This window comes from Equus caballus, chromosome 2 (genome assembly GCF_041296265.1).
Source record: "Equus caballus isolate H_3958 breed thoroughbred chromosome 2, TB-T2T, whole genome shotgun sequence".
Classification (NCBI taxonomy): Eukaryota; Metazoa; Chordata; class Mammalia; order Perissodactyla; family Equidae; genus Equus; species Equus caballus.
In genome coordinates, this window is record NC_091685.1 from 6,010,301 (window position 1) to 6,031,210 (window position 20,910).

The 20,910-nt window shown below is 54.2% G+C and overlaps 1 protein-coding gene across 14 annotated transcripts in view; it reads left to right on the plus strand.

Moving 5' to 3' along the window:
* The first annotated feature begins 19,451 nt into the window (after positions 1-19,451).
* The window catches only part of LRP8 (LDL receptor related protein 8), an 81,793-nt gene continuing 80,334 nt past the window's right edge, over positions 19,452-20,910 (plus strand). For 7 of the 14 annotated variants that reach the window (XM_023629749.2, XM_070259940.1, XM_023629758.2 and 4 more), the window contains exons 1-2: positions 19,454-19,700; positions 20,499-20,618. In XM_023629749.2, the coding sequence (XP_023485517.2) occupies positions 19,589-19,700; positions 20,499-20,618 (232 nt within the window). In that variant the 5' untranslated portion in view covers positions 19,454-19,588. Of the gene's footprint in view, positions 19,701-20,498; positions 20,619-20,910 lie in introns of all 14 variants that reach the window. The other 7 variants (XM_023629769.2, XM_070259939.1, XM_023629779.2 and 4 more) reach the window with 2 other exon arrangements.

Sequence of the window (20,910 nt, forward strand, 5' to 3'; positions counted from 1 at the left end):
TCCCCACCGCCCGCCTGGCCGGCCCGGCCGCCCCTGCGGACACACCCGCCGCCCTTGCTGGGCTCCAGCCACCGCGTCACGCGAGCCCCCTCGCCCTCTGGCTTCTGGCTGGTTCTGCCTGTGGCAGGCAGGACGGAAGGAGAGAGGGGCTGCGGCTTTGCTCCCTGCTCCCCTCCTCCCCAAGGCCACAGCCCCCGGCGGGTGGCCCTCTCCAAGCGCAGGGCTCTGGCAAGGGCCCCCTGCCACCTGGGGAGCTCACGCCCGCTGGTGCTCATCTCCGGGGGTCTCACCGTCCCTTAACCTGTTGTTGGACTTCCTTCTGTCACAACTCTGACAGAGACCTTGACAGACACACCCCCACAAGCCTGCTGCGGCCCCCAGAGGGCCCTGCGCCCCATCACCCGCAGTCCCCCCTCCTCTGTCGCTGTCCCCCGGGTCCCCTCCGGTGAACGCAGTTGAACCGGGCTGGGAGCAAAGCAGGCGGATCACGCTGGTTCCCAGCAAAGCAGGCTTCCCACCTGTCTGTCTCGGAAATCTCCAGGGCCCGGATTCAATATTTCCCTTGAAGCAACTCTCTTCTCTGTAAAAGCTTTTAAAAAAAATTGAATTTGAGTTTTTAAATAATTTTTTTATTTTAGAACAGTTTTAGATTAACAGAAATATTGTGAAGTTAGTTCAGAGATCGACTGACTGAAACTTTGTTGAAAGGAAACTTTTCATTATTCCTGCAAATGGAAAACCAGCATGACTTGCCTCAAATAAACTTTCATCTTAAAAATGAACAGTGAAAACAAAACAATGTTATTAAATTTTAAAAATTGAAATAAAAAATTAACGGCCCAATGGAAGTGCTAATAAATCTGGTTTGATTTATAAAAATGCATTCGGTGCAGAACTGGCTGGGATGTGTGTGTGTGTGTGTGTGTGTGTGTGTGTGTGTCTGCGCATAGGCCAAAGAGGAGGCAGGACACGCAGCCATCCCCAGAGCAGGGCCCTCGCCAGGCACCCGGGGGTTTTCCACCGGGACCCACGTTAACGACCGGGCCAAGGGTCTGCAGAGGAATGGGCACCACAGCACATCCAGCATTCACGGAACACCCACCCCGGGTGGGCGTTGATCTGATGACTTACGTCCACGAACTCATCAGAGCCTCAGGACAACCTGACGAGGTGGTAGGTACTACTATTTTCTCACTTTTCAGATGGAGAAACTGAGGCAGGTGAAGGAACTGGTTCAAGCCCAACTGCCAAGGCGGGCGGCTCCCAAGCCTGCACTGTAACCACAGTGCTGTTACCGAAAGCAGAGAAACTGGGACTATCTTTTTTTTTTTCCTTAAAGATTGGCACCTGAGCTAACAACTGCTGCCAATCTTCCTTTCTTTCCTTTTTTACGTACTTCTCCCCAAAGCCCCCCAGTACATAGCCGTAGATTCCAGTTGTGGGTGCCACTGGCTGAGCCATGTGGGACGCCACCCAAGCGTGGCCCGATGAGCCGCCCCACATCCGTGCCCAGGATCCAAACCAGCGAAACCCTGGGCTGCCGAAGTAGAGCACACGAACTTAAACTCAGCCAGGGGGCAGCCCCTCGGACTCTCTTTAAAAGGGGTTCAAGGGAGACCTCAGTTTTATTTCCCCCAACCAACTTTGTTCTCTGAAATTCCTCAATTACATAAAAAAGGTGAAAGAGGAGAAATGAACACCCCATAACTTTCTCCACGATTCAACAATTGTTGACATTCTCTCTCTACGTGCGGGTATTCTTCTATTTTGAATGGAAATAAACAAAGCCTTAGTCCACGTGTCCTTGGCAGTAATACCAGGTTTCCTCTTCTTATTTGTTTTTCTAAATACATTACTGTGAACATAAGGAGATGTTTGTCATGTACCTTCTAGAATCACCCTGTGCACCTGTTCTGTGACCACCACATACTGGGGAAATGAGGCCGCAAGGTGGGAGGATCTCCGTGGTTATTGTCAACAAGGATGCCACCCAAACCCACCAGATCCCGCTAGCGGCAGGGCTGGGGGTGTGTGGGGAAGATACTGGGGTCCATGTGGGGAAGGCAGGGTGTCCTGGGGGTCAGGCACCTAGACTGGGACGGAGGCCATGGGGAGGGACGTGGGTAGTGCAGACATGGCTTTGCGCTGGCTCTTCCCTGTGCCTGGACACTTCTCCTGTGACTGTGGAGGCACTGCCCCTCCCTTTAATCTGGTGTCTCTTCAGGTGCCAGTCTCAGAGAGGCCTTGCTGACCACCCAGCTACGGTGACCAGCACCCTGCTTAACCTGCTTCATTTTTCTTCAAAGCACTTCAGGCCACGACACTGCTTTCTGCCCTAATCTGTCAACCCCTTAAGGGCAGGGGCACATGTCTGTACTCGGCGCTACACCCTGGGCCTGGAACAGAGTCTGACGCTAGCACGTGCTACATAAATGATTGTCGAACGAGCAGATGAAGCCATGAATCAGTGCCTGGGGTTAGATTTAGACTCTAGGCCTGGGGCCATCCCTAGGGGCAGTCCAGCCTCCGCTTGAGTGCCCTCCGTGATGTGGATCTCAGTTCCCCCATTCTCGAAAGGGGATCACATTTGGGGAGTTTCTTTCTAGACTTTTCCATAGGTGTGATTTTGTATGTTCCTCCAAAAACTGAGATTTATGCCTATTGCAAACACTAATGTAACTCCCTCAGGAAATGAGAGAGAGTTTGTGCCCGGCACGGGGTACCTGCCAGGGGCTCAGGGAGGGCAAGGACCCTCTGCTTTCTCCGACCCTCATTATGCCTATTTCCGAGTGAGAGCCCAGTTTCCCATCAGGCTCTGGGCCCGTGGGGTGCTCACGCCCCCCACAGCTTGCTCCTCCCATGACCCTCCCCTACTGGCAGGGAGACGGGAACATCCTCCTCTTGGCTGGGAGGCCTTGTGGACAGAATCCTGAGTGGGATGAGGCCGTGGCATGTGCTCCAGCGGAGGCACAGCGGCCCTGGGTTCTCTGCACAGACTTGCTGTGTGATCTTGGGCCTTGCCTTCCACACCTGTAAAATGGGGACAGTGAGCTTGTTCCGAGCCCGGGGACGAGAACTATTCTAGGCCAGGTTTCCAAGCCCCAGGGGCCTTCTGCAAATAGCAGCTGAACCACCCCATCCCCAGAGGCCTGGGGCACAAATCAGCCACGGAGAAACACCGTGGGGCCCAGTTTGCCTGAGCAAAGGCAGACTCATGGCGGAGGGATCCGGCGAGGGGCCCCCGCAGTGGCCTAATTCTGAGCTGTCAGGGTGACGCATGAGACACGTTAAATTCATAAAGTTGGAGTGGCCATGGCAACTTGGCCACAAACTGTGCTCCTTGGCGCCCTGGGAGCTGACAGGGTTGCCCCCTGGAAGGCCCAGCCCAGTGTCTGCAGTGTCCACCTGCCCTCCCCACAGGCCACGCAGAGTCTGCACCAGGCCTTTGCGTAGCCCATACTCCTGCCCCACGTACTCAGCCCCACAGCTCCTGACCCAGGAGCACGGGCCTGGCAGGAGCCGAGGCACTCCTGGTGGTGAGTAGTCTGGGCCAGTAGTCTGGATTCAAGGCCCAGTCTTGGCGTGAGGGCTGCCCCTAGCCTGGTGTCCAGTGAGTCAGGAGTGAATTAACTCCCAGGCTCCATCAGGAATCTCTCCTACTAGGACTCTCATACCCTGCACAGTAACCAGCCATCCTTCAAGGTCAGCATCAGGATGCCTCCTCCAGGAAGCCCTGTTGCAATGGCCTAGACTCAGCTCCCTGAATCCCAGGCACACAGGCTTCTCCAAGGTGAGAAGGTCCTGTTTGGGCCCAGCACGATCTTCCCTGGCCACCCTGTGTAAAATTCCAGCATCCTTCTTTCCTCAGCACTTCCAGTCCCCGTTCCCTGCTTTATTTTTTGAACACAGTCCTTACTCCAGTCTGATGCACCTTAAATTTGCTTATTTGTTCATTTTCTGGCCCTCCCACTGGAATGTAAGCCCTCTGAGGGGAGACTCTTGGTCCTTTTTGTTTGCCGTTATATCTCTGTGCCTAAGCAGTGCTTGTGAGCAGGAGCCTCAAATGTTCGTTAAACAAAGAATGAATAAAAGGGAGGGTGCACATGCAAAGGCCCTGAGGCGTGAAAGGTCGTGGGGAGGAAGAAGGTACCACAGAATGCAGGATTCCTAGAGGGCATCTGCCTCAAGAGGGGAGGTGGGTGAAGGGAACAAGGCCTAAACTGAGGTTATCTCACTTATTATCCCAATTGTCCCTCAACGTGGCCCTGTGGGTGGGACCTTTCCCATTCCAGGCAGGAAGAGGTAATAGGAACAGCACGCTGCTTACAGGGTTGCTGGGAGGATTAACTTAAGCAATGCAGGTAAAGTACCTGGAAAAGAGCCTAGCACACCAGGCGCTCAATAAGTGCTAGCCATTGACACACAAGTCAGGCACGGTCACAGCAGTGAGCTCTGTGGCGAGCAGGTGAGGCCTCCGCAGCTGGGAGAGGGTGACTTGCCCTAGGTCACGGGGCCAGTGGCTTGGAGAGGATGCTGGAGCAGAGAGGATTCTCAAGGGGGGAAACACATGACTTCCTGCAGTGGGGGCAGCCGCCAGGGCGCAGGTGCTGATGAGGGGCCAGGTTCAGAAGTGGGTGTCTGGGTAGGCGCAGGGGGAGACAGGGAGGGCAGAAGGCTGGGGCCACGGTGACACGATTCTGCCCTGGTCTGGGCTCGGGCTCTTTGGGCTTCCTCCATTCCCTCCCAGCTCTGCAGCGAGTGCCTGCAGGCCGCCGCCCTGCGCCCTGAACCCAGCGCCCTGCAGCCCCCTGCCCACCCTGTGGGCCCTCTCAGTCCAGCTCTGTGCCTTACAGGTGGGGGAACCAAGGCCCGGGGGACGCATCCTGCGGGGTGGAGGTGTCTGGGTTTCAGGTCAGACCTACCACGTTCTCATCCCAACCCTGCCACTGACCAGCTCTGTGACCCTGGCCAAGCCTCTTAATCCCTCTGATTCTGTTTCCTCATCTTCTGTGACCTGTCCCACACAGAGCCAGCAGTGAGGACACAGGTCCCAGGGGTTCCTGTCCCAAGCTGCTCCCCCCGCCATGCCTCCATCCCCACCCCAGGGTCTGGCTGGGTGCACAGGCCATTACCACCAGGATAGAGAATTAAAGACTGAGAACAACGTAGGAGCCTCCCCATCCATCTTCCCAGGAACCTGAGGCCCCGCTGGTCCAGCGGATGTGGAGGAGGAGCCATTTGCCTCCTGTACTCCATCCTCATCCGGGCCTCCCCTCCCCCTCAGGTCCCTGAGCCCAGACCTGGGACCCTACAGCAGGCCCCACGGGAGCCATGACCATACGCTGCCTTCTCCTGGCCTATATCCTGCCTCCAGGTCCTGTTTCTTAAGTAAGGACACTTTTATGACACTGTTCCAACTTTCCTACTTTGGGCCTTTGCTCAGACCATTCCCTCTGCCTGAAGCCTCTCCCACACCCCTCCGGAAGGGTTCCTTTTGCCTGTAAGCAGTTTGTCCCACCTTCCTCTGAAACCCCATGTTCCCACGAACCCTCTCATGCTCCTATGACACACATTGTGACTGTGTATGGGTCTGTCTCAACCCCTGGCCTGTGCACCTAGTAGTTTTACACAGGCACACAATCCCCTCCAAACACACAGCAACACACTCAGAAACACACGACCACACACAGAATACACCACAACTCTCTTCTCATAAGAGACACCCAGACACCCACAGGCCCAGTTACACAGAGGCTCATGCACACATGTACGACCCCCTAACCAAAGAACCCATGTGCACGCTTACACTCAGGCAACAAGGTGACATCTGGGAGTTTACACACACACACAAGCACACACTCACAGCAGACATCCAAGCACACAGAGACACAGCTACCCACACAGAGCCACACACTTGCAGAAAGTCAGCCTTCTGCATACGCGAACACACACACAAATGCACAATCATGCAGAAACATGCACCGCCACCCAACAGTGGGATCACACACAGAGGTGCCGAAGCGCACACATCCTGGAGTCGGTCCCAGGGTGGGTGGCCGGCCGGGCTCTGACCCGAGGCCGGGAGGACGTCTCCTTGGAGACAGGCTGGAGGTCCCGCAGCAGAGCCTGGGAAACCAGGCCAGCACCTCCCGCTGGAGCTCGCGGCTGCAGGGGAAGACCAATGACGTGCCTATTGGGCTCCTGGGTGGAGGGGCCTGGGCGGGAGGTGGCTCTTGGCTGATTCTTGGCTTCTGTTTCCTTCTTGCCATTTGGGCTATCAGATCCCCTCGGACCCAGCAAGCCCCTGCCCCCAGGCCAGGCCCCAAGCCTTTGCTCCGGGTGTCCTTGGCAGCCTTGTCCTTGAATTACGAGAGCTAGCACCTGCTGAGCATGGGGCCAAATGGAGAGCTCCAGCGCCCTGACAGGCTGGCATCACCTCACAGGATCCTCTTGACACCTCTGACGGGTAGGATCATTCTGCCCATTTTAAAGGTGTGGAAATGGAGGCTCAGAGAGGTGAAGGGACTTGTCCAAAGTGACACAGCCAGCAAGGCGTAGGGCAGAAGCGGACCAGGCTTCCTGAGGTGGCTCCTGGTCCCTGGGCGTCCAGGCTGGTCCTGGGTCCCCTTGGCTCTCACCCGCACCCAGGGAAGCAGCAGGAGCAGGGAGACCCAGGGCGGGTCTGGGGAGGCCGCAGGGTAGATTCTGCTGGGAGCAGCCCGGCCTTCTGGCTCTGGGAAGCCACCTCCTTGACATGCCAGGAGAGGGGCTCCGGGTCTGAAAGGCATGCACAGCAGTGGAACAGCAGTGGCTGCTGCTACCAGTACCCTCCGCCCAACCTCCCAGTCCTGACAGGCTGTGGCCCAGTTTCCCACTCGAGGCAGCATCCTCAGCAGGTTCCTGCGGGATCCCAGGCTCCTGAAACCCCTGACCTGAAGGAGCCGAGTGTCTGGGCTACCCTGGGAATTGAAGGACAACGGCTGGAGCTGGCGCCAAGGGTTTAAGAGATTACGACAGGAAAAGCTTAAAACTAAGAAACCTTCACGCCCGGCTGATTGCCTGTAGGAGTTGGGCCAGGCAGCCAGGGGCAGCCAGAACTCAGGTTTAAGGGAGCACGACGCTGCTCCAGGCCTGCCCCCCAAGCCGGGCCCGCCTGGGCCCTGGGCTCTGTCTCCGGGCCCTGATTGAGGTCGGATGGATCCCGCCCTCCTCTGGGCCTCAGCCGCCCCGGATGCGGGACTTGAGTGGTGATTTTCAAACTACGTTCCCGACTTTGGGTGGGGGGGTCTGGGCCTAGAACTCCCTCCACTCTGAGCTGAGGCACCCAGTGCGGCGCCAGGCTCGCCAGGCTTGTTTCTTCTTCCTGGACCCACAGGCAGACTGCATTTCTCGCCTCCCTTGCACAGGTGGCGAAGGCCAGTAACGGGGCCCTCTGGAAGGAGTGCGGGCAGAAGTGAAGTCTGCTCTTCCCAGGCCCAGCTTTAAAACCCCTAGTGCAACACCCTTGGCTCTTTTCTTTGCCTCCCATGGTGACAAAGTCAGGAAGCTACATTATACACAGCGGCCCTGTAAGAGGGAAGGAACTTGGATCCCCGAGTGCTCACGTGGAGGAGAGACGCTCAGCAGAGACACTGACCACACTGCATCTGTGTGAGCAGGAAATAAACTTTTATTGTAACCTCCTTGAGCTTTCAGGATGTATTGTCACCTCAGCAGAGTCTGCTCTGTTGGAGGAAGGAGTCGGTGAGGTCTGCTCCAAGAACAACGGGGGCTCACACTCATGGACAGCTGACTAGGTTCCAGGCCCTTTACGATCCAATTAAGGTCGACACTTTCCTCATCCCCATTCTACAGAGTAGGAAACTGGAGGCCTGGAGAGACTGAGCCACTTGCCCCAGGTTACACAGGTAGGATGTGGGGCGAGGCTGGGATCTGAACCCAGGAAGTCCTCCACCAGTGCCTGCACACAAGATCACCAAGCCATTCAGATCTCAGTGTGTGTACTCACAGGTGTGTGGGTGGCAGGTGCAGGATGCCAGAGGGGAGTGGGCAGAATAGTAAAATTTCTCTGTTGCTTTGTCCCCGTCTGTCTCTCTGATGCTCTCTCCCCAGTTTCCTTCTTTTTTTTTTTTTTTTAAAGATTTTATTTTTTTTTTCCTTTTTCTCCCCAAAGCCCCCCCGGTACATAGTTGTATATTCTTCGTTGTGGGTCCTTCTAGTTGTGGTATGTGGGACGCTGCCTCAGCATGGTTTGATGAGCAGTGCCATGTCCGCGCCCAGGATTCGAACCAACGAAACACTGGGCCGCCTGCAGCGGAGCGCGCGAACTTAACCACTCGGCCACGGGGCCAGCCCCATCCCCAGTTTCATTCTTAATCTCATTTGATATGACTCTTCCTGACCTCATAGTTCTCCTTGCCTCGCTTTAATTCTTTCAGTGCCTCCTCGCTGCCTTCAGGATACAGCCCAAGATCCTAGGCTTGGCATTCAAGGCCTTCCAGAGTTGCCTTTTCCTGTCTTGCCTCCCACCACCGCGGGGCCCTGTGCTCTGTGCTCTACTTAGGTTGAACAGTGTGAACTACCCCCCAGAGCCCAGCCGGCTCCTCCCCGCCCCACGGCTCCCTATGTGTCGTTCTCTCTGCCTGGAGCACTCTCCTCCGCTTTCCCCCCCCAGCTCCGGGCAGGCCTCCCTGGCTCCCCGGATGGGGCTATGCTCTCTCCTTTGCAGCGCCACAACCCAGGCTGTCCCTGCTCTGATCCTCTGGGTTGTCATAGTGTCCATCTTCGCCTGAACTTTGACAGCTCCTCAAGGCACAGAGGGGACATCAGTGACCCTGGGTGGACCTGGACTGTAGGTGAGGTTTCAGGGACCCTGGAGGATGGTCCCACATAGAGTGACAGGTGGAGAAGTGGACGGGGTGGGCCAGGGTAGGGCAGAGTGTGAGGACTAGGGCGTGCGGAGGTCAGAGTGGCCAGAAAGGGTCACCTGAGGCCCCAAGGACAGATACCCTCACTGGTTCAGGGGAAGCCAGGGCGAAGCCACAGGCATCCTGTTAGACCATGGCCAGGTTGTGGCCACAGCATTAAAGATTACCTATATTACGTAATAACAATTACATCCAAAAGAGATGGATGGTGCATCTTTATGAGAAATAAATAGGCTAGTCATATAATTTATTATCCAAATCAGGACCTTTCTGAGAAAGAAAGGGGTTGGGATGAGTAATTATGTTGGGACAACAGGTGTGAATCAGGATTATCCTGGGCACCCTGGGTGTATGGCCACCCTGGATAGGAAGGGTGACAATGGACACCTGTGACCCCAACTTGAGTGTGACAGAGTGACCGACACTGTGGGCTTCTTCCTTGTCCCCTCCCCCTGCCGTCCCTGCAGAAGTAGCCACATCTCCAGGTTTGTGTGAAGCATTTCCTCCGTGAAAAAACAAACAAACAAAACCCTTGTATCACATATGTACGAAAACCTAAACAGTAGAGTTTATTTTGCTTGTTTCTGAGCCCCATGAATGATGGGTCGTGTTGTGTGTGGTCCTATGAGACGAGCCTTCCTCCCTGGGCATTATGTTCCTAAGATGCCTTCACCTATCGGGCTGCAGCTGCGTCAGACTCATTTCCACTGCTGTAGAGGATGTCATCATGCAGAGATGGCACCATCTATTAATTCACTTCCCTGCTGGGGACATCAGCTTGGTGTCCACGTTTTTGCCTTTATAAACAATGCTACTAGGAGTGTCCTTGTCTGGGTCTCCTGGTGCCTGTATGCAACAGTTTCCCCAGGGTTTACTCTTAGTAATGATGTCACAGTTCCACAGTGGTGGCAGCAACTGTCACCACATTAGGAGCCTAGAATTCTGTTGGCTCACATCCTCACCAATGCTTGTTACCGTCAGACTCCTTTTCTGTGGCAAGCCTCATTGTGGTATTAACTTGCATTTTCCTGGTGACTATAAGGTTGACCATCTTTGCTTCAGGTTTATTTTCCCCTCATATTTCCTCTGGGAAACACTCGTTCATATCTTTTGCTGTTATTTTAATTGAGTTGTTTGTCGTCTTCTTATCGATTGGTAAGAGTTCTTTACGTATTCCGGGTAGTGATGTTTTGTTCATTATTCATACTGGAATATAATCTCCCAATTTGTGGCTAATCTTTACAATCAGAAAAAATTAATTTGGAGGAAGCAGAGACTAGGCATGGTGATAAATAATCTTAGCACAAAAAGCAACAAAGCATTATTAACATTAACATCTTCAAAGAAATAAGAGAAATTATTGTATTCATGAAAAAAGAACCAGACACTATGAGAAAGGAAGAGTCAGAGAATAACTAAGAAGCTCTTGGAAATATAAGAGAAATTTAAAAAGCAAAACTCTGTAGAGGGTTGAAGAAATTTCCCGGAACGGAAAACAAAAAGAAGTGAAAAAAATATAAGAAATGTAGAAGACCAGTCCAGGAAGGCCAATACTGGAATAATTAAGGAAATCCAGAAAGAAGAAAACGGAGAAAACGGAGGCAAGGAAATCAGTATAGAGGTAGTTCTAGAAAATTTCCTCCAGACTGAAGATGAGCTTCCAGAACGAGAGGACCCACTGTGTGCCCAGCACGATGAACGGAAATAGACTGACTCCAACACACACTGAGCACACAGGAGCCTAAAGCTTCCTGAGAGAAAGAACAGGGTTCCTATAAAAGATTAAGAAACAAAACGGCACTGGACTTTTCAACAGAACCTAGAAGACGATGGAGCAAGACTTCAAAATTCAGAAAGAAAATTATTTCCAACTTAGAATTCTATACCTAGTTAAGCCATTGATTAAATATGAGGCACATTTAGAAATGCAAGGTCTCAAAAAATTTGCCTCAGATACCTCCTTTTAGAAAGCTGTGGGTAGAGGTTCCCCCAAATAAGGTTGTGAGGACAGAAAGAGGAAGACATGGGACCTAGAATCAAGAGATTACACCCAGGAGAAAAGTGCAGAGAAGTGTCCAGACGACAGTGAAAGGAGAGCCCGCGAAGAGAGCCGAGCCGCCCGCCTCGTGAGCAGCCGTCCAGGGACCGTCGGGAGCCAGCTGGATTTCTTCCAGATACTCCACACGGATGATTGTACAAGAGGAGATTTACACAAATGAGGGCGAGGTGGGGAATAAAGGATGAATACATAGAAGACTAAGCAAAAAACAAAGCAACGAAACAAAAGTATCAATTATAATTACAGGAAAAACACAAAGTTGTATAGGAAAAAATATTAATCAAGGCACACTGCAAATAGCATTTATTTTGTTATGATCACATAAAAATCCTTTCAAGATATGACACCAAAGCAGAGGCAACAAAAGAAAAAATAGATAAATTGGACAACATCACAAATAAAAACTGTATCAAAGGACGCAATCAACAGAAAGAATAGGCTGCCCACAGAACAGGAGAAAAAATTTGCAAATCATATATGTGATAAGGGGTTAACATCGAATATATAAAGAATTTCTACAACTCAACAACAAAAAAACACAAACAACTCAGTTAAAAAATAGGCAAAGGACTTGAACAGACATTTAAGATTACAAATGGCCAACACCCACACCCGTTAGGACAGCTATTACTGAAAAGAAAAGAAAACAAAACAAAAACTAACAAGTGTTGTCAAGGATATGGAGAAATTGGAACCTTTGTGCACTACTGGTGGGAATGTAAAATGGTGCAGTCATTACGGAAAACAGTATGGCAGTTCCTCAAAAACTTAAAAATAGAATTACCATATAATCCAGTAATTCCACTTCAGGGCATATACCCAAAAGAATTGAAAATAGAGACTTGAGACATTTGTACGCTCAGGCTCATAGCAGCATTATTCACAGTAGCCAAGAGGCAGAAGCAACCCAAGTGTCCATCGATGGATGAAGGGATAAACAAAATGTGGAATATATATACAGTGGAATATTATTCAGCCTTAAAAAGGAAGGAAATTCTGCCAAATGCCACAACATCGATGAACATTGAGGACGTTATGCTTAGTGAAATAAGCCAGCTGTAAAAGGGCAAATACTTTAACATTTCACTTCTACGAGGTCCCAGAGCAGTCAAATTCGTAGAAACAGAAGGCAGAATGTGGTTGCCAGGGGCCGGGGATGAAGGAGAGTGCGCAGCCATTGTTTCATAGGTTCAGAGTTCCCGCGGTGCGAGATGAAGAGAACTCTGCGGATGGACGGTGGTGATGCTTGCGCAACAGTGCGAATGTACCTCATGGCGCTGAACTGGTCACTTAAAAATGGTTAAGACGGTAAAACTCACATTAAATGTATTTTACCACAATTAAAAATGATTTAAAAAAACTTTTAGGGGCTGGCCCCGTGGCCGAGTGGTTAAGTTCGCGCGCTCCGCTGCAGGCGGCCCAGTGTTTCGTTGGTTCGAATCCTGGGCACGGACATGGCACTGCTCATCAAACCACGCTGAGGCAGAGTCCCACATGCCACAACTAGAAGAACCCACAACGAAGAATATACAACTATGTACCGGGGGCTTTGGGGAGAAAAAGGAAAAAATAAAATCTTAAAAAAAAAAAAAAAAAAACTTTTAAAATCACACAATCCCACCCACGTTGGAGGACGGGCGGGGGCTGACCCGCAGAGAGTGAGTGTGGTGTCTGTACGTGTGCGTTTAGGGTGCTGGGAATACGTCAGAAAGTGAATCCTCGTCCTCCTGGTGGGAAGTCAAAAGATAGTGCCTAAAACTGAAAGATCAAGAAACAGAAATAAGTGTGTCATTTAACGACAGGGAGGTAAATTCCAAAAGAATCAGCTAGAGGCGTTGAAAGGGTTTGCTTCTGGGGAGAAGGAAGGGGAGGCGGAGAGTGAACGACGTTCTTCATAATGAGCCTTGCAGAACTACTTGATTCTTTAAACTAGGTGAAGTAAAACTCCGATAAGAAAAAATTAAATAAAAACTAAACCCAAACAAAAGCAAATGGAAAATTGCTGAGCCTCCCCAGGAAGGCCCTGGGACTCAGGCAGGGGCACTCAGTGGGCACGGGCTGAGTCACAGGGCCCGGGGCCACCAAGTCACCTCGAGGAACCCGTCATCGGGGGCAGAGTGGCCAGGGCTCCCGCCTCCATCCTTTTCCCCAGAGGAAATAGGGGACCTGGAGCTAGCGGCCCTGAGAGAAGCGAGACACATCTGGATGGGGAGCATTGTTTATTTGAATAAGCACACATTATTTTAATGTGTATTAGAAAAATATAATTAGCATATCAAACCTGTGATTTCATGGAGATTACTGCTTAGGATGAAGCTCAATTTGCTAACTGAAAGGATTTAAAGGAAAATGCTCAGATGACAGTAGAGGTGACTGGAAATGGAGAAAGGCATTCAAGGGGGATGAAAATGACTGGCCAGGGGAAATATTGACTTAGTCCAACCGGTCATGTTAGGGAAGGGGACCCCAAGCCTAGGGAGGGAAAGGGACCTGCCTGGTGTCCTAGAGCAAAGCAATGAAAGAGGCAGATGTGACGCCAGCTTCCTGAGAGCACACAGCCAGGAGGCAAGAAAGGGAGGCTGGGCTTGTCCTGCTCTGCCTCTGGGCTGCTCTGAAACCCTGAAACGCCTTACGCTCTCAGTTCCCGGGTGTCTTCCTCTGTAAAATAGAGGAAGTCTGCAGCTAATAATAATGTTCATGATAATTGTGGATAATCCTTATGAAGTGCTTACTGTGTACCAGAAACAGCAACAACAATGATAATAGCAAACACTTACATAGGGTACACTGTGTACGGAAAACTCCTCTGAGCACTTTATATATAAACTTGTTTCATCCTCACTAATCCTACGAGATAGCGTGGCAGCCAGTCTCCAAGAGAGCCCACAGTGATCTTCACCTTCTGGCTGTCACACTCCCATACAGTCCCTTCCCACGTGGAATAGGGCTGACCCGTGTAACCAACAGGAGATTGCAGAAATGATGGAGGGTGACTTCCATCGTTAGGTCGTGAAAGATATTGTGACTTCCTCCTTGCTTTCTGTCTCTCTCTCGGATCCGTCACCACGGGGCAGGCTGGCCGCCATGTTGAAAGGACACCCAAGCAGCATCTGTGATGAAACCCTGAGTCATTCTGCCAACAGCCAACATGAACTTGCCAGCCATGGGAGTGGGCCAACCAGGCCCTCCAGCCCCGGTTCACCCTTCAGAAGACCACAGCCCGGCCAACGTCGTGACCCAACTAGGCTGCTCCCAACTTCCTGCCCACAGACACTGTGAGAGATAATAAATATGTATTGTGTTAAGTGGCTACGTTTGGGGGCATTTTGTCATGCAGCAATGGATAATTAATACTCTTAGGGAACATTGTCATCCTGTTTTATGGATGAGGAAATCAAGGCACAGAGTTCAAATAACTTGTCCCAGGTCACACAGCTAACAAGTGATTTAAACCATGGCAGTTTGGATCTGTATGAAGTTCACACAGTGAATTAGGAGCCTTTTACAGGGGCCGCCCCGTGGCCGAGTGGTTAAGTATGCCAGCTCTGCTTTGGTGGCCCAGGGTTTCACCGGTTTGGATCCTGGGCACGGACATGGCACTGCTCATCAAGCCATGCTGAGGCGGTGTCCCACATGCCACAACTAGGACCCACAACTAAAATGTATAACTATGTACTGGGGGGCTTTGGGGAGAAAAAGGAAAAAAATGGAATCTTTTATATAAAAAAAAAAAGAATTCTTTTACAGGATGAAGACACCCTGTCTAGTCAGAGATAGACAAATACAGAGGGACTGTGACAAAGAGAAACTGGCAGTTGGCTCACAGCGCAGCGTGAAGGCCTTGGGCTAGACGTCTGTAGAGTGAAGGCAGTGGACAGTGGCAGAGCTCTGCTGCCTTGCAGCTCAGCTGTGATGGGCTCGGGGCGCTGGTTTCTGACCCTGGCTGAGCGGGTGACATGGCCGTGGGTACCTGGAAGGGGGAATCTGACGTCTCTGAGCAGCCCCCTCTCCAGGGCCCTTATCACCCTGCACTGTCACTCTCTGCCCCCAGACAAGAGGTCCTCAAGGGCAAGAATAGAGTCTTGTTCATCTCTGTCCCTGCCTAGCAAGGCCAGCCAGAGCAGGCTGGGGGAGGTGTATGCAGAAGGCCCCCTGGCCCTGGCAAGAGTTCATATGTCACACTTTCCTTTAACAAGTCATCATTGGGGACACAGCAAGGACCAGGATGACCCAGTTTCTCACTTGAGGAGCTCCTCATTGGATGGAGGGTCCAACAATGACAGCCCAGTGGGATCACAGAAATTGGGACACACAGTGTTGTGAGAGCCTAGAGGAGCAGGGAAGACCTCTGGGGGAGGCTGGAAGGCTTCCTAGAGGAGGAGCCATTTGAGTTGAGGCCCAAACGATGAACAGAAGTCAGCCATAGCGAGTGTGTTCTAGGCAGAGGGTACAGCCTGGCAGAGGCCTGAAGCTCCCATCTTGGGGGGCAAGATAAAGGAGTGGCGTGTGCATGGGGTGGGCTGCTGGGCCTCTGGTGGCTCTGAAAGTGCGACATGGAGGCCTGGGAGGGACAGGGTGCCACGCAGACAGTAGGTGAAATGTCGCCTATTTCTGTCTCAGGGGGAATTCATGGCACTTGGGGATGGGTTTGAGGGTTTTCTTGGGGAACCTGGGAGCAGGCAAGGCCCGTATGATTGTGTCAGCCCTGGGTGGAGAGAGAGGACAGGTGAGGACAAGAAGTCGCCCAGGCAGCAGAGGCTGTGCCAGGACCTCAGCACCCATTTGGTGTCTGGCGTGTGCCAAGGGCTGGGCTTTCTCCATTTGCTCCTCACTGAAATTAACCCGCTGACACGCCCTGAAAAATTCCCAATTCTGCCATCTGGGTTCGAAGGCCGGCTCCGCCATTTAGCAGCTGTGTGTCCTCCCCATTCCTCACTTTGCTCATCTGTAAAATGGGATAAACATAAAACCTGCCTCATGGGGATACTGTAAGGACTAAATGAGTTAAAGCATTTCAAACACTTAAGATGGTGCCTAACCCCCAGCAAGGGTGCAATAAGTATTGGCAATTATTATAACTTGGTAAAGTTTCCTTTTAACTTTTTCAAGTATTTAAACATCATTTATCTAATGCTTGTTATGTGCCAAGCCTTGTATTTATCCTCCGAAAACAAGGATGAGTAAGACAGTCTTCCGAGGGGTGCAGGAACCTTGAGCAAACATTGGCCTGCTGTGTCTGGGCCAGGGACGCAGCAATGCAGGAGGGCTGCTTCCTGTTCCCAGGGAGTTTGCAGGCTGACTAGGGAGAGAGGGAAGTGACCCAGTTGGGTTGGGGCTGAGAGGAGCCTGGAGAACCTACGAGGAGGGGGCTGTCGAGAGACGAGGAGCTGTCCATTTTGGCAACTGGACGTGTGTGAGATGAATGAGCAAAGACCCCCCTTTGGAGGCGAGGTCGGGGAATTCCTGGGCTCAGTCTTCACTCTTCGAGGGTTGGGAGGTCATCAGGGGTTTTTGAAAAGGGAATTATGTTTGAACCGCCTGCTGTGCATACATAATCTCATCTAATATCATCCTCACAACCCTGTGAGTCCTGGCATCATTCCCATTTTATAGATGAAGAACTGAGCCACAGAGGGTAAGAGAGTGGCCCAAGGTCGCTTAGCCAGGAAGGGAAGGAACAGACTTAAACCCGGGCCGTCTGACCCAGAGCCCATGCTCTTAATCTCTCTGTCTTGCTGCTTCTGAACTTCAATCCACACAATGATCTTAAAACTAGAATGAACTGGGGCCGGCCCGGTGGCGCAGCGGTTAAGTGTGCACGTTCAGCTTCGGCGGCCCGGGGTTCGCCGGTTCGGATCCCGGGTGCGGACATGGCACCGCTTGGCACGCCATGCTGTGGTAGGCTTCCCACATATAAAGTGGAGGAAGATGGGCACGGATGTTAGCTCAGGGCCAGCCTTCCTCAGCAAAAAAGGGGAGGATTGGCAGCAGTTAGCTCAGGGCTAATCTTCCTCAAAAAAAAAAGAAAAGAAAAGAAAAGAAAAAAACCTAGAATGGACCTTGGAATTCTGTCTCCCCACTTTGCAGATGAGAAACTGAGGCTCAGAGATGGGGACTGACTTTCCTAAGACGACAGAGTGAAGGAGGAGGGGCTGAGCTGGAGAGGTCAATCTGGGATGCAGGAGGGGCTTCATCCTGGGCTCCACAGCGGGCACCACTGTGCCTGGAACAAAATCCAAACTCCTTGATCAGGGCCTTGCTGACTCCCTCTGACCTCACCTGGTTCACCCACCCTCTCCTCATCACCACCCTCCAACCCACCTCAAGGCCTCTGTACCGCTATTCCCTCTGCCAGGAACACCCTTCCACCTGATCTTCATGTGGCTGGGCTCTGTCTTCGTCCATTTGGGCTGCCATAGGTATTTTGTGGCTTATAAACAATAGAAATTCAATTCTCACGGGTCTGGAGGCTGGGAAGTCCAAGGTCAAGCTACTGAAAGATCAAGATGCCCGAAGATTTGGTGTCTGGTGAGAACCCACTTCCCGGTTCACAGACGGCCATCTTCTCGCTGTGTCCTCGCGTGGCAGAACGGGCCAGAGATCTCTCTGCGGCCTCTTTAAAAGGGCACTAATCTCATTCATGTCCTCATTGCTTCCCAAAGCCCCACCTCCAAACACCCCCACACTGGGGGTTAGGTTCAGGATAGGAATTTTGGGAGGACACAAACATCCCTCTACAGCAGGCTCCTTCCTGCCATCAGCGGAATGTCACCTCTGCAGAGAGGCCCTTCCTGATCACCTCTCTAGAGCTGCCTCCCATCGCTCTCTATCACCCTGCTTTATTTTTTCCATAGCAGTTACAATGATCTGCAATGATCTTTTTTCTTTCCTTGCTTTTGTGTGTCTCTCTCCCAACTAAGACGTAGGCTGCCGGAGAGCAAGGAGGGATCTATTTCCACACTGTATCCCCGGCCTCCGGCAATGCCTGGCACTAGTAGGTGTTCCCTGAGTTTCTGTTGAAAGCACGCTTGCATTTCACTGTCTGCCTGTGGATGGTCTGTCTCCCATCAGTCAGGGACCTCACCAGGGCTGGTAGCATGTCTGATTCGCCTTGGCACCCTAGGCCCAGGACAGGGTTGACACAGAGCAGGGCTGGAATATGCTTGTTGGATAACAGAATGAACGAAGGATAGAAGGGGTAATGGCAGGAGCACCCGCTGCGCTCTCTGAGGTCTGCACCTCTCTCCTGTGGGGCAGCCACAGCCATTGCCAAGGGGGCTGCCCTTTGTGGGAAGTAGTAGGGCTCAGGAGGCTGCCGACTCGGCAGAGTGGCTTCCAGGCCTGGGGCTAACAGCTCCTGAAGCCCCTTTTCCTACCCCTCTGCCATGGAGGTGAGGGGGCAAGAGGGGATGGGAGGGCAGACCTACAGCGGACCTAGGCACCTGTAAGCCTGTCTCTTTTAGCGGCCGATGCCCCCAAACCTCATTGTCCAAAGAAGGTTGTGTGGGTTGGGCCTGGCTTACCAGCAGGCAGCTAAAACCCAGTCCCAGGTCTTCTCTCCAAACCCTGAAGTCTGGCACGAGTAAGGCAGCTCTGTGACCTTCCAGAGGAGGGGCCTTCTCATTCACGCAGAGGCCAGCAGGGATGGACAGAGGCCCTGGGTGTGTGTCCCCTACTAGCAGGGATGACATGTCCCTTCTGTGGGGCCCCACAGTCCTGCTCTCTCCATCACAGCAAGAACTAATGTGTTGTCCCTGCCGGTCCCCTTGATTGTCTGCCCGTCTCCCTGGCGCCATGGAGAGTACGGAATAAGGAGGAGTGAATAAAGCCTGTGGGCCAGGCCCAAGCCACCTGCCTCGCATCCTTGGCTGTGGTCACGTGAGCGTGTAACATGCACAGATACACACGGGCACATTAACTAGCTACACGGATGTGCAATAGCTGGGTGGGAGCTGGTGAGGGGTGCAGAGGTCCAGTCCCCTTCCCCCAGTTTCTCCCTGATCACACACATCCTGGTACCCCAACCCCTATCTACCACCCCTCCTGCTCCATGTGCACACTGCAGAGGCCTGTGCACCCGAGCACGTTCTCTCCCCTCCGCCCAGGTTCACTCGTAGGCATCCCTCAGCCTGTCACCTCCTCCAGGCAGCCTGTGCTGCTTCCCCCGGACGGTGGGCTACCTTTGGGGGCAGGGGCCTCGCCCGGCTCATCCCAGAGTCTGCAGCGCCCAGCACGCGGGCAGGCCCAGAGCAGGGTCACCGAGCGCCGGCTAGGGAAGGAGGGGACCAAGGACGCAAGGGAGGTAGGGCAGGAGGCGGCGGCGGGAGGAGCGCTGGGCGGAGGCGGCAGCGGGGGGCGGCGCGCGCGCCGGCGGCGGCCGCTCAGGGCCGGGGCCGCGCGCCCAGCCTGAGCCCGCCCCGCCGCCGAGCGTCACCGAACCTGCTTGAAATGCAGCCGAGGAGCCGGGGCGGGCGGCAGCGGCGGCGGCGGCGGCGGGGGCAGCGGCAGCCCCGGCGCCGCGGCAAGGACTCGGCGGGCTGAGGCGCGGCGGCGGCGGCGGCACCGGGTGCGTGGGGCGCGGCGGCCGGAGCCCGGGGCCGCCATGGGCCGCCCCGAGCGGGGCGCGCTCCGGCCGCTGGCGCTGCTGCTGCTGCTGCTGCTGCTGCGGCTCCAGCATCTCGCGGCGGCGGCGGATCCTCTGCGCGGCGGCCAAGGTGCGTGCGGCCGGTCCCTGGCCCGGCTCTGCGCCGCCACAGTCGCCGACAAAGCGCGGCCCGGCGCTTTCCACCGGGGGGCGGGGGGCGGCGAGGCCCCCGAGTCCGGGCCTGGCCGAGGCGCCCAGGTGGGGTAGGCTCCTCGAGACCCCGCTATCCCTTCATTTGCCCTCGACCCCCCGCCCCCCGGCTCCCTGTGGCGTGGGCTCTGCCCTCGGGCACCTGCTCTTGGGGGATGGGCGCAGTGGGGGCCTGGCCTGCCGGGAACTTTGCGGGGGATGGTCATTGACGGTTTCGGGTGGGCTGTGTGATTCTCGCCGTTGGGGTTTATTGGACGCGCGCGCTCTGCGGCGGCCGTGAGCGGAGCCTTGGCGACTTCCCTGCCTGACAATACGTTTCCGGGGAACTCTGCGCGTCGCCTTGAAAGAGGGGATGCATGCGAGGGGGATGTGCCCGCAGCGCCCACTGCGTGTGTCCCGGCGTTTCGGGTGCTCCCTGTGGGTTGTGTCTGCGTGGATCTCTGACTGTGCGCCGAGTGTGCGGGTGTGCGTGTCTGAATGGGAGGTATACCTAAATCGTGTGACACCCACTGTGTATGCCTAGCCTCGTGCCACGGAGCAGCCCGCCATCACAGGAACCCCTACCATCCTGCCCTCCTTCCGGATCGAGGGTGCCCGAGGGCCCCGTGGCCGTTGGCTCCAGCATCGCCCCCTTTCCTTCACCCCAGTAGACCCCTCCCCGCGGCCAGGACTGCATGGCCGGTGCGGATCCGGCTCACGCCCCCTCTCCCCCGCGCAGGGTCGGTCAAGGAGTGCGAAGAGAACCAGTTCCGGTGCCGGAACGAACGCTGTATCCCCTCCGTGTGGAGATGCGACGAGGATGACGACTGCTCGGACAACAGCGACGAGGACGACTGCCGTGAGTGGCCGGCGGGGGGAGATGGAACGGTGGGGGGCGCCATGCTGAGCGCGCACGTGGCCGCCGCCGCCGCCGCCGCCTGGCCACCTGCGTGGACCTCATCGCCGGAGCCCGCAGCCAGGAAGCTAACTGGGCGCCGCTTCCCTCGGGGCTGAATGGCTCTCAGCGACACGCCTGGAGCTGCGGCCGGCGCGTCCTAATGGGCCGGAGGCGGAGCCCGGGGCGGCGCGGCCCGGGAGAAGGGCGCGCCTCGCCTGGCTCGCTGGGCCAGAGCTGTGGGCGGGGACGCGAC